The sequence below is a fragment of the Podarcis muralis genome, chromosome 5, assembly GCF_964188315.1.
Source record: "Podarcis muralis chromosome 5, rPodMur119.hap1.1, whole genome shotgun sequence".
Taxonomy (NCBI): Eukaryota; Metazoa; Chordata; class Lepidosauria; order Squamata; family Lacertidae; genus Podarcis; species Podarcis muralis.
The window spans coordinates 45,225,437-45,238,036 of record NC_135659.1 but is presented as its reverse complement, the minus strand read 5'-3'; the positions used below and the strand labels follow the sequence as shown (position 1 = coordinate 45,238,036).

The window sequence follows — 12,600 nt, the reverse complement described above, 5'->3', positions numbered from 1 at the left end:
AGGAAATCATATCATTTGATGAATTGCTTTCGTGTTAAGGTATTTCCGTCAGATAAAGGGAGGACCGCTACAGAGGTGGCACCCATATAGCAGGTAACTTGGTTGTACAGAGGCTTCAAAGATGCATGGGACTAACTTACCCAACCAATAAATAATAATAGTTATTACCTAAGAAGAATAGGGTGGATCCTAAAAACACACCTCTCGGGTGTCAAAGACCAGGGTAAAAAGGAGTTACCAAAAGTTGTAGATTGAAGAGTCTATGCACACTTCTGTGGGAATTCCACACCAGGGGCAGCCACAGAGAATGCTCTCTCCTAGGCCTGCACCACCCCAAACTTCTGAGGGAGATGGGACTATCAAAACAGCACCCTATGCTGGTCTTAACACCCATTAGGGTCTATAGGGAAGAAGGTAGTCTCTGATATATCCTCTTTGTTAGTAAAAAAAGGGCAAGGATAATGTGGTATCATAGAAGCTACGCAGACTCTTCTCATTGCTCCCTCAATTTTAGCTTTAGTTTGAAACACCAAGAGAAAAAGTGGGTGTGTGGAAATTCTCCAGCTAGAAATCCTTCCTATGAATATCACCCAGTATAATCCACTAACTGGGAGTATATTTCTGAGTTGTCCAAGTAATTTTTTTATTTTTATTTTTTTTTGCTTAACAAGTCCAATCTAAACTAGAGTGGCATATAAAACAGCTTTTGCACTAGCAAAATTTCAAGGACGTTATTAAGCAATATGAAAACAAAGCTGAATGTGAAGAAACCAGTGATGTCCATATTGTTGTCTCACTGACGTCAATGGCAAAGTCACTCTTTATTTCTGTTGTTGTTGTTGTTTAGTCATGTCTGACTCTTCGTGAACCCATGGACAGTAGGAACAAAATAAAGTCATATTTGCTGCCAATGTTCCCCAGTCCATCAGGGGTGAGGATTTCACAAAGTGCTCAGAGCTCAATTCTCCTCTTTGAAGACAACAATAATTCCCTTTGATTTAAAATGGAAGCAGTTGCAGCAACCCTGAGCATGTGTAGAAATACTACTGTAAGAAACTCTCTTGGGGAACCAGTAGGAAATCCATCCATCTCATTCTTCTTTGTAATCCACACAAACCACAAAGTCATCTGCCTGGCACACACAGGACAAACCAAGGTTTCCATAAAAAAGGGTTAAGGAGGTTGGGTGGTCTATTTTAGCAGAAGCTAAGGAACAACTTGCCTTGTTCAAATGCTATTCCAATACCATTTTCTGTTTCCCTTTGGGGTTACTCACCATACATGGGACAATTCCAGGAAAGAGCAAATTCTATCAGGGGTTCACCGATGCCTTGCCCTCAGTGCAGGAGTCAGATTAAATTAAACCCAGCTGCTGCAGCAATAGGATAGAGGAAGAGCCGAAAATCCAAGAACTTTAAAATGTGTACAGAATTGGTCCTATTCTCATGTAAATCACTTTCAAAAGCATTATGTTTTTTGATGTAAGTCAATGTGAGATGTTTATTATTATAATTTTTTTAAAGAAAACTGCACCACCCTGCTCTGCTTCCTTTGGTCCGATAGCTCTGAAGTGTGCCACTCATCCCTCCCAGCAAAATATCCCATTTCATAAACCTGCTCCTAGATATCTGAAACGACACATCATTAAGCGCTTAGCTTTAGGCATCCAACATTCCAAAGAATTTAAACGTATTATAAAGAAACCTGGACCACGTTAAGCATGAAGAACTTAAGTGCACATCCATCTAGAGAAGCGTTTCATTTCTTATTTGGCAGTTATGCCACTGTCAATCTTAAACAAGGAAAAATATATTTGCAACAAAACCAATTGGGATCTTTTACTTGAAGCAACCAAAAGCAACCTAGGCTTTGATAGTGGGTATGATTAAATTTCATTTCACTCTAATTGTTGTTGGGTTGTTGTTGTTTTCCCCCAAGGATTGGCGGCTTTAGTTTTTAAGCTACTTCACTTCCATAAAACATGAAATAGCAGTGAATCACTGGAACACATTGGCAGTAAAGTTTAGGCCTTACGGTATGCGCTGGGAAGTTTCACTGCTTCACTGTTGCACCATATATTAATCCTCTTGTACGTACCATAACTTGTAAAACTGTATGATTACATAAAGATTACTATTTTATGAAAGGTTAGTCATTGATTTACGCATTGGATTCTCTTTGTCTTATCCAGTATGCCTAACTTCTTCAGACCTGGAAGGCAGGCAAAATACATCATCTACTATTATACATATTTCTACTAAGTATTAAAATACCAGATCCCAAGAGTCACATTTCATATAGTTCAGCAATGTTCCAGAATAAACCAAGTCTTCAACCCCTTAAGAGCTTAAAATAACAGCAATTGAAATATGCATTAAAAAGTTAGTTTTATGGTATTTGCTGATGTCTTCTTAGGGCCACTCTCCCTCCCCAAAGTAAAACATGCAAATGCACACAAGAATTACATTATTTTTCTTCTTACATGAGGATTCTTGCTATTATCTGTAAATCCTTCATAATCAGGTATCCCTTTGAATTTTTTTTAAAAAATCATTTGCCTAATCCTTGAAACAAATTTACAAATCAGATTTATTCCACTGCTGTGCTTTTTATTAGGAAATCACGTAAAACTATCAAAGACCTATTCAAGCATAGCAATATAAAAGGTCAGTCGACATCAACCAGCAACATCAAACTTTACAATATTTATTTTAATGTACTGATTGGCCAGATAGAGCTTGGCTCATTACTTTGCAATGGTTTGAATAAGTTCTTGCAATTCGTAAATACACAAAACCACATGAAAATTGAAACAGCATAAGTTGGAGCTGTTTCGTACAGCAGTATTTTTCCCAGTAACTGTCAGTGATGAATCATCATTTAATAAAACACAAATTAAACCACAGAAAAGGGGGGGGGGGAATCCTTTTGCCAGCTTACCAGTGAAGCATGTGTCGTACAAATAAGAAAGCATTCACACATACTGGATGCCTTAAGAGTGTAAGAGAGTGGGCAGAAAACTTGGCAGCTAGTCTTCAAAGGTATTTAAGTCCAAACCTAAAGGCAAAACTGGAATTGAATTTAGATTAAATGGTCTTTGGCTTTTCACATGCCAAAAAGGGTAGTGGGAGAACTCTTGCTATTTCATTACATTAAGGGGGGAAATTGGACGCCTTTAAACCCAATCAATTTTAATGCAATAAATGCATATTTTAAAATAATTTGTGGCACACAATTTTTATACACCATCTTTGGGATTGTGGGAAAGGAATGCATTTTCCCAAATGCAAACTCCATCACAGCATCCATTGCAATTATTAAGTGGTCCATTGGGACCCATAGTAATTTTCAAGAGCTCTGCGGACATAAACATTTGGGAACTGCTGCATTAGTACAAGCAACATTCTCCATGATCCCCAGCTCTCCATCATTTTATGAATGTCTATTATTTAGAAATATGGTAATACCTTTCTGCACAGTCTGTATAGACACACAGGCTAGTAAAACATTTTCACGTGCTAACTTCTGTGAGTTTGTTCATTAGATCGTCTTACAATCAGCAGCTATGATAAGACTAATGATTTTACATCTCTGAGGCTCCCCTCCATGGGTTATACTATGGATTGCTGGCAGGATCCACAAAGCTCAATTACTTGAAATTCAATAAAACAGTATTATTTGCTTAGACTGACAGTCCCAGCAAGCTTTGGATAATGAGAAATTCTGGAAAATCAAATTCAGGTTTGAAGAAAGAGGAAGATTATGATGTGGTTGGCTGCAGCCCACGACCTAGAGTTTATTGTCAGTTAGACGGTTGGTAGATTATGCCCATTTCTGAGCAAGTCGTCCAGTAACTGCAAGTGTAGAGGGAATTTGATCCAAGAGGAACACTTGAATCAACCCCCTACCTAGCTGGTCCTGTTTTTGAAATAGCACCTGGTGTGGCACAGCTGGTTAAAAAACAGACTGCCAACTGGCCAGCAACATTATTGAAATGGAGCTTCAGAAACTAACACTGAGAAATCAAATGTAACAAGTTGCAGAAAGGATGGAGCAATCTATGAAGGAACACTCTCAGTTTACACCACCTTTCTGAGTACAGTGGTACCTCAGGTTACATATGCTTCAGGTTACAGACTTCGCTATACCCAGAAATAGTACTTCGGGTTAAGAACTTTGCTTCAGGATGAGAACAGAAATCGTGCTCTGGCGGCGTGGCGGCAGCAGGAGGCCCCATTAGCTAAAGTGGTGCTTCAGGTTAAGAACAGTTTCAGGTTAAGAATGGACCTCTAGAACGAATTAAGTACTTAACCCAAGGTACCACTGTACTGGAGAAATCACACACATACACACCCCTACCTTAAAATGGTATCAGTCTCCCTCCACCAAGGCTGTGTGAGATTAGTCGAAGGATGAGTGGACTATCTGCAAATGACACCAGTCTGCTCCAGGAGTCCCATTTCTATTTGTAAAATATCTCTCTCCATCCATGTCATTGTACTCAGTGTCTTCACTAAGTTTAGACAATGAAAGGACAGTGGACAGGTGTGATGGAGGTCTATGTACTGTATGAGCACAGAGGGCATATACTTCTGATTATCTATTCTAATCAGAAAACACCATAATAGGATAAATTTCAACAACAGCCCGTACGAAAGGTAGATTATCTCCTACAAATGACAGGAGTTGCTTCTTCTAATTAATGTGTCTATATCTTTATTTTCGTAAACACTATTATGAAGAAATTGTATAAGACAATTGAAAGAAGGCATATTCTCTGATGCTACAAGGTGGCACACCTACACAGGTGAAGAGAAAAGGTAGGCAGCCTATATGCTGAGTAAGTCTGACATCAAGAACAGCCAGGCTGTTTTTTTGTTTTCGTTTTAGAAAGTTCAGAATCTTCTTTTCCACAGTGAATAGCATTTCTGAGCAAGTCCTCATAAATACCCAAATACTCAGAAATGAGAAAGCTTAGCAGACCAAATGCTTTTATTATTAACATATAACTTCAAATATTTACAGGCACGCCAAGCAAAATATTGTGACTCCCAGGATTTGCCCAAAATGTTTTAGCTCCAACAAGCTTGAGGTATCAGCAAACCTTTGCTGTGAATTTTCCAGGACAATCTGTACCTCGGCAGTAAATGTCCGTGTGAGCCACAACTGGATTTCAGCAGTCATAGCTGAACTTCAGCTTGCTGAAACGAGCTTGTTAATTTAATGTGTAGATATTTATTTTATTTTTAATTTTAGAAGGTGAGAAGCTGCTTGCATATCACCCTAATCACCTTGATTTCATAGCACAAAGCTCATACTGTATAGTGTAGTAGCTGAGAGTGAGAGAGTCAGAATATCACAGGGCAGTGACCGGAAAACAATAATTTTTTGCTACTATCCCTGCACTGTGTAATGCCCTTCCCTCTGCCATATGTGAGCAGGAGCCAACAACTGCTTCACATATCTTTTCCTGACCCATAAGATTGGACCCTGCCTTACACATCTGAATCCTCTGGACTGCTGTTTTATTCACTTTAATATGTTTTATGTGGGTTAGTATTATATTATTATTATTTGATTTATTACCCACCCTTTACCCTAAGGTGCCAAGACAGCTTACAATATTAAAACAGAACATTACAACACAATATTAAGAACAGTTTATAATTTTAATGTTTTAATCATATTTTGTTTTTACACTGTACACTGCTTAGAATTTTTGAAATATTCAGTTCATCAATGCTTTTAAATGAATAAATAATATTTAGCTTTACAAGCTACTGTAATGGTTATTGAGCTAGAATATGCAAAATGGTGTGAATACCCACCTGAAATAATTCTATCCATAAACATTCACTGGCTCACACATTATTTTAGGACCATTAATAGCCATATTCACACAAGCACTAAGTCAAACCACATTCACATAAGCACTAAGCAATTACACTAAGGTTTGGGCTTAGTGTTATCGCCAAACACAGGATCATGCTTAAGCTCTCTCCCCTCCTTAACTATGATCTGTAGCCAAGGCTTGTTCTTGATTGTTCAGCTGCAGATTAAAGGTAAAGGTACCCCTGCCCGTACGGGCCAGTCTTGACAGACTCTAGGGTTGTGCGCCCATCTCACTCAAGAGGCCGAGGGCCAGCGCTGTCCGGAGACACTTCCAGGTCACGTGGCCAGCGTGACAAAGCTGCATCTGGTGAGCCAGCGCAGCACACGGAAACGCTGTTTACCTTCCCGCCAGCAAGCGGTCCCTATTTATCTACTTGCACCCGGAGGTGCTTTCGAACTGCTAGGTTGGCAGGCGCTGGGACCGAGCAACGGGAGCGCACCCCGCCGTGGGGATTCGAACCGCCGACCTTTCGATCGGCAAGCCCTAGGCGCTGAGGCTTTTACCCACAGCGCCACCCGCGTTAGGTGTGAATTTACTTAATTTCATGGCAAGTCATTTAGGTACCTACTTCTCTTCCTCTGGGACCTAGATGCTATACTCTGAGCAAAACATTCAAAGGGAAGTTGATGGATTTAGATTTATATAGTGTACCAGAAAGAAAGAAAATGTATACAATGACAGCATCCTTTAGAATTTTTCTGGCTAGTGCACCGATTCTTGAAACACCTGTCGTAAACCCACTGCAGAAGTTAAGCCTTCTGCCCAGAAAGACAGCTGAAAACCTCCTGAGCCAAGCAATTGTAAATCACCAGTTCAAAGCCACCACATGAATACTTTGAGGCTCCTACTCCAGATCCTTTACACCTCTGTCCCAACTCTCCTCTCACTCAAGCAGTCCTTTATGAAGAACATTGCCATTGCGCTTTTTGAAGAAGAAAAAACAGGATACCCGTGTGAAGACGTTAGATGCTATCATCTCTGCTACGTTTTGCTGCATCACTTCAATAACATCACTTCTTAGAGGACAGATATTATCTCCCACCAAACAGTTTCATTTTTGATAAGTCTGTGTGCGCCAGCAGATAAACCTGAGACCTGACATATAATTAAATTTTTAGAAATTTTTATTTCAGCAGGCACTTGAAGGGGACAAAACTGACGTCTTGTTTTTCTTGCTGCTTTTTAAGGATCATTCTGGAAGGTTTTTAATTGTGTTTCATTTTTCTAATACTTTATCCTGAATTGTATACTATTGGCCATCTCTTTTGAGATGAAACAAAGAGTTCTCACACTTCAGTTTCAGCCGTTTTAGTACGAAAAAGGAAGGAAGCACTGACAAATGCTACCACTCTGGGTACTACTGTTTTCCATTGCAAATTATGTACAGTACTCCCCATTCTTGCTATGAAGATTTCCATGGGATAAATCAGACTGCTTTCTTTCATCCTAGATTTCAGAGTTGGTACACACTGAATTAGCATATTAGAGTCAGCCCATGTACACATTTGAAAAGCCCCAAAGCATTTACATGTTATCAGACCTCCTACTGGAAAATCTTTCTTTCAAATCCCATTGTACTATAGTCCTCATCACTCAGATTCACTTCCACATTTGTAGAATGAAAAAATTGCTCATCTACTCACAAGATTTAAACAATAACTTATAATAATAAGTATGTTCAGCACCTTGCAACGAAGGATGACACAAAATTATTATTAATGAAGCTTAAGTGAGGCATTTTGAAAGCAGAAACTTTACAAGCCAAATAGGAAATAAGTTTGCATGGCCATATTTGTCTCTCAAGTAAACAATACTGCCTATAACATGCTTAGTTTTCAAACACCAAAAACCCTACCAGACACTTAAGATGGCGACGGTTTCATTTTCTCTTGAAATCAAGAGAGAGGGCAATAACGAACTAAACTAACCTTACTACACCCACAAATATGGAACAAAAAAGAAATAAGAGTGTTTTCTCTCTTTTCTGACACGGTGCCTATACAGCACTGTCTGCACATATTTTTCAGAACTTGGTCTTGCTATTTCTTTCAAGTATCGATGACTAACTAGGCCATCTACAAGGGAAGTCTGGTTTAAATTGTCTTGTGGTGAGAAGGTGAAGGAAAGCTGCCAAGCTAACAAATAAATTAAGTGAATAAAAAAAGCAAATAGCATCCTGAGAAACAAGGAAGGAAAAGGAGACCACAGATAAAATGTTTTACAGTTCATGCACTTTATTACTCACCCTTTTGCTGGAAATACTCTCTGCCAGTTTTAGGGCATCGTGTCTCTTGTGTCCTTTGCAGAATAGGAAGTCTCTCAAATATGCTAGGTCTTTTGGGAAAGAGATCTAGCAGAGGCACTGGCAGTTCAGGTGGGATCTGCTGAGCTTCAGGGCTGTCACCACCATTGCTGACAGTTATTTTAAAGGACATCTGGGAATTCAAAAAAGCTCGACTGCTATTTGAACAGCTACCTTGGGGCAGCTCCTTCATAGGCATGACTTGGCGTTTGTCAAGGACTTCAAAGAATGCTGCACTGCTGCTGCTGCTGGACTTCGGATAATCTGCCACTTCATAGTGCATATTGATGTCCCTCTACTGGAGGGGCTCCCTTCCACGTCTCCTACATCAAGTGGAGCAAGAAATGTTGAAGTCTGTCAACAAATTAAATGTTGATTAGCATTCTTTATTTACTTCAGATATGGAAACAGACACAATTGCCTATAGCAAGCAACAAATCACCTCTAGATGATCAGGAAGTACAAGTTTTCTAATCTAGAAGACAGCTGACTGGTTGATTTCAATTTTGGACCATCAGTCTAGCATAAATGACTAGCAGACTAGAATGCAAGTAAGCAAACTGACAGTAGCACTTCTGTGGGCAGTAAAATGTGTGGGCTTCCAGAGGAGTATGCATATGAGGCTGCAATCCTGCACCTACTCTGAGGAACACACCGTACTCAATAGGATTTAATTATGAGTAGACATCTATGGGATTACAGTGTCAGCCATTCTGTAGTCAAAATATTCTCCACAATAGATGTGTAATGTATTGTGGCATCAGCTTTTATAGGGTAGAGCCCACTACAAGATACAGATTTATAAACAAGAGCAAACCCTATTTTCTAACTAATTTAAATAAAGAAATAAGATGTCTGTTTCCAAAATATTTCATTTATTCATTTTTAACCTTTTACCATAATTCTGTCACTCAGTACCAGAAAAAATATTGATCATGCATGGCATAAGTTTATCAAGAGGTGTCACTGAAAGACTGACCATTTAGACCATAGGATGATCCTTATCCTCAACTAGGCAAACTCAGATTTGCATAGATTGTGGCTAGCAAAGTCTCACCAATAGCCATTCTTTGGAGATGGGAATTCCAAAATCAAATTAATCCTTTGAACCCCAATAGAACGTGGCAATTAAATATTTACAGCCATGGAAAGCATCATTTAGCAGCATGTGCCCTTCTTGATCTCACACCCCAGTACACATTCCAGTCAAACATTCCAAAAGAAGAATTCCTTTATAAATCTTAAAATCCATGGGGATCCATAAATAACATCTATGCAACGTATTGACTTGTGCATTGGCTAGTGCATTCAGCCTATTGTCCAATGAAGTGTAAATCAGATGCTTATTTTTTTTAAAGAGAACAATAAATACCAGGCAGGAAAGTATTTTGTTGTGGCTAGAAGCTTGGAAGCAATGGGAAGTTTGAGGATTTGTTAGGTTTTGCTAATAGATGAATGTAAGTTTCCCTACAACGCTACCCTTGGTCTTCTCATGGGGGGAAGGGGAGAGGGACTCTTAATGTTTTGCTCCTGCTGATTCTTTCACTTCTGCCTGACAAAGCGCAATGGCCAAGACTGCAGCAGAACTTCGTTTGTTTAAAAAAAAAAAAAAGCAAGTTGCATTTCTGAATTTGTTGAAACAGCACGATTAGCGAACAACGCATCACTCTCTCAGAATGCAGAACTGCCTTCCCGCTGCCTTTGGGCGCTTTTAACTTTTGCGGGGAATCCTAAGCGCCTGAACTGCTGAACGAGGAGTTCTGCTGCAGCCGAAAACTTGCTACCTGCATTTTAGAGCGATATAACAAAATTTAGCCTCGCTAAAGTGGGGGCGGGGGGGGGGGATGCCGGCAGGCAATAATCACTGCACGGGTCCGCATGTTTCCAGGGCAGCCTCGCCGTAGGTACTTCAGGGAGCTCTTAACGCCCAACTCCTCCAAGCAGCCAAGGGCAGAAAGAGAGGCTCCCCGCCGGGAATTAGCTAAAGAGACCAGAACTCTGCCTTTGCAACCCACGCCAGGTGGAACGCATCTCAGTTAGGCAGGCATACACACTCCCCTGCAGGTGAAAAGCCGGACCCTCCCCATGCCCCCTACCTGCCGGAGTCTGTCGCGGGAGACGATGCTGCCGTCTCAACAACTGCATCGCTGGAAGAGCTCCGACGGCGATCGCTCCTCTCCGCTTTGCGCGGTCGTAGCTTCTCCAGCCGCTCGGCGTTGCCTCTAACGCCGGGCGCCTGATTGAAGGCAGCCGCGGTCATTGCCCTTCCAAGGCGCCGGTGGCTGAGGAAGCCCAGCCCCTGAGTCAGATCGGGCGGAGAGGAACCGCCCCTTCGGGGCTGGGATGGGCGGCGAGCGTGCAAGGGCCAGCGAAGGGACACGCGTGTGCAAAGGAGCGCGCGCCGGCACGTGGCGGCGCAAAACTATCCTCGCTCGCTCCTTCTTGCCCGGGTTTGTGAGTGCATCAGTGGACATCTTAAGTGCCGGTCCAACTGAGCTATCCTGACATGCCCATCAAGGTGATCTGCAGGATATCGGAATTACGCCCCTAAAATGCAGCTGTAATTCTTTCTCTTTCTTTCGTTTCTGCTCTCTTTTTACGGAAGAAATTGAGCATCTGTATCACACTTGTTTTTATTCACGTTGCAGCGGTATCGCCTTTTCCAACTACAGTACCTGCATTTTGTTCCACTGGAAAATGCGACTCGTCATTTCCCAAATAGCCTTTGTAATTATAGTAGCACAGATCGCAGCTACACACACAATGGGATTGGTATTTTGTGGGCAGAGTTGGCATAAATATACATAAACTTTAAAATAGCAGAGGACTGAATTTTGCTGAAACAGAGTAACAAGCTACTTCTCTGGAATTTCTCACTACACTGAACAAAACACTCACGCGCTGTTCCTGAACACCAGCAGAGTTTGCCACAATGTTTATGGAAAACAGCGTATATTGCAAAAGAAGCTTATGTAGATCACAGACTACTTTGATGCATGAAGCAGAACAAAATCATCATATATGGATTTTGTAGCCCCACGGGGAGTATATCCTGGACCTAGGCAAAATGAGGTGGTATTCAGTGCCAGTCCTACTCCAAGTAGACCCATTGAAGTTACTAAACATGACTAGTTTAGGCTCATTAATTTCAGTGGGACTACTCTGGGGAGCACTTGGGTTGTTTACAACCCATTGTTCCATTCATTGTCTTTCAAGAAAGACTGGAAAGCTCACATTTTGTACTCTTAGTAAAGCACCATGCTGATTTCTTCGTTAAGGGTTGCATTATGTAGTTTGCATTATGGAGACAAGTATTAAGACCTTTTCAATAAATAACTGATTACAATATTCTTAAGGATCCTTTTAAAACTTGCTTTACTTGGGAAAGGTAGAGAACATGCTTTGCATGGCAGGGAAGGGGCACCAGCGAGATCTCAGCTGAAATTGGTAGTGGGGTGGGGAGCCCAGGTTGGAAACACCTTGTGAGCTTCCCCCACCTGAGATGACTGCTTCACCTTGCTCATGGGTAGGCTGGCACTGACCCCTTTGTCAATTCACTGTAAAGAACAGGTCTTCACAAAAGCAGGCTGTATGCATTTTCATCAAGCTTCACTTAAATCTCTGTACAGCTAAGGGAAGCTAACCAAAGCCAATACATAAAGATAACGGCTGGATATAAAAAGGGTTGTGGAGAGAGAGAGAGAGAAATGAGCATATCTAGCATCTATAAATACATTATTTCAAAATCAAAGACACCCAGTCAATAGATAGATGAACCAATGGTTTGACTTAGCAAAAGATAGCTGTTCCTATCTCAGTATTTTATTTACTGATCACAGTGACTATCTAGGGTTTCAGATGTTACATTCCCAGCCCTATCTGGTGATGGCAGGGCTTGAACCTGGGACCTTCTGCACGCAAAGTAGTTGCCCTGCAATGAGCTAGAGCAGGCATAGGCAAACTCGGCCCTCCAGATGTTTTGAGACTGCAATTCCCATCATCCCTGACCACTGGTCCTGTTAGCTAGGGATCATGGGAGTTGTAATCCCAAAACATCTGGAGGGCCGAGTTTGCCTATGCCTGAGCTAGAGCCCTTTCTCAAGGGAGCAGCTATCTCTAAACAGAGGAAGGCAACAATGCAATTGGGAGTGTAGCTTGGGGCTAGATACCATAATGCTATCGATACTGCTTAATAATTAATTTTGGCAGAGTGATCGTGTGAGCATGTTAATCAAATTTAGGTCCAATTTAGTCCAACAAGGAAATGTTGTGGTACATTTTGTGACATATACCACCACTGAGCTTGAGGCAAAACAGTATATGGCTTGGGCCCAGGCTACCCAAATGATTGTATCTCCCTATATTAACCCACCTGGGGGCTAAGAACCTCAAGTGAGCATATTGT

The 12,600-nt window shown here is 41.1% G+C and overlaps 1 protein-coding gene across 1 annotated transcript in view; it reads right to left on the bottom strand.

Annotated features, from left to right (window-relative positions):
- GLIS1 (GLIS family zinc finger 1) overlaps positions 1 to 10,460 on the bottom strand; it is a 176,151-nt gene extending 165,691 nt beyond the window's left edge. Inside the window, exons 1-2 of the mRNA XM_028733439.2 lie at positions 10,292 to 10,460; positions 8,139 to 8,549 (exon numbers count right to left, since the gene is read on the bottom strand). Of these exons, the coding sequence (XP_028589272.2) occupies positions 8,139 to 8,478 (340 nt within the window). The 5' untranslated portion in view covers positions 8,479 to 8,549; positions 10,292 to 10,460. The remainder of the gene's footprint in view (positions 1 to 8,138; positions 8,550 to 10,291) is intronic.
- Positions 10,461 to 12,600: the final 2,140 nt, after the last annotated feature.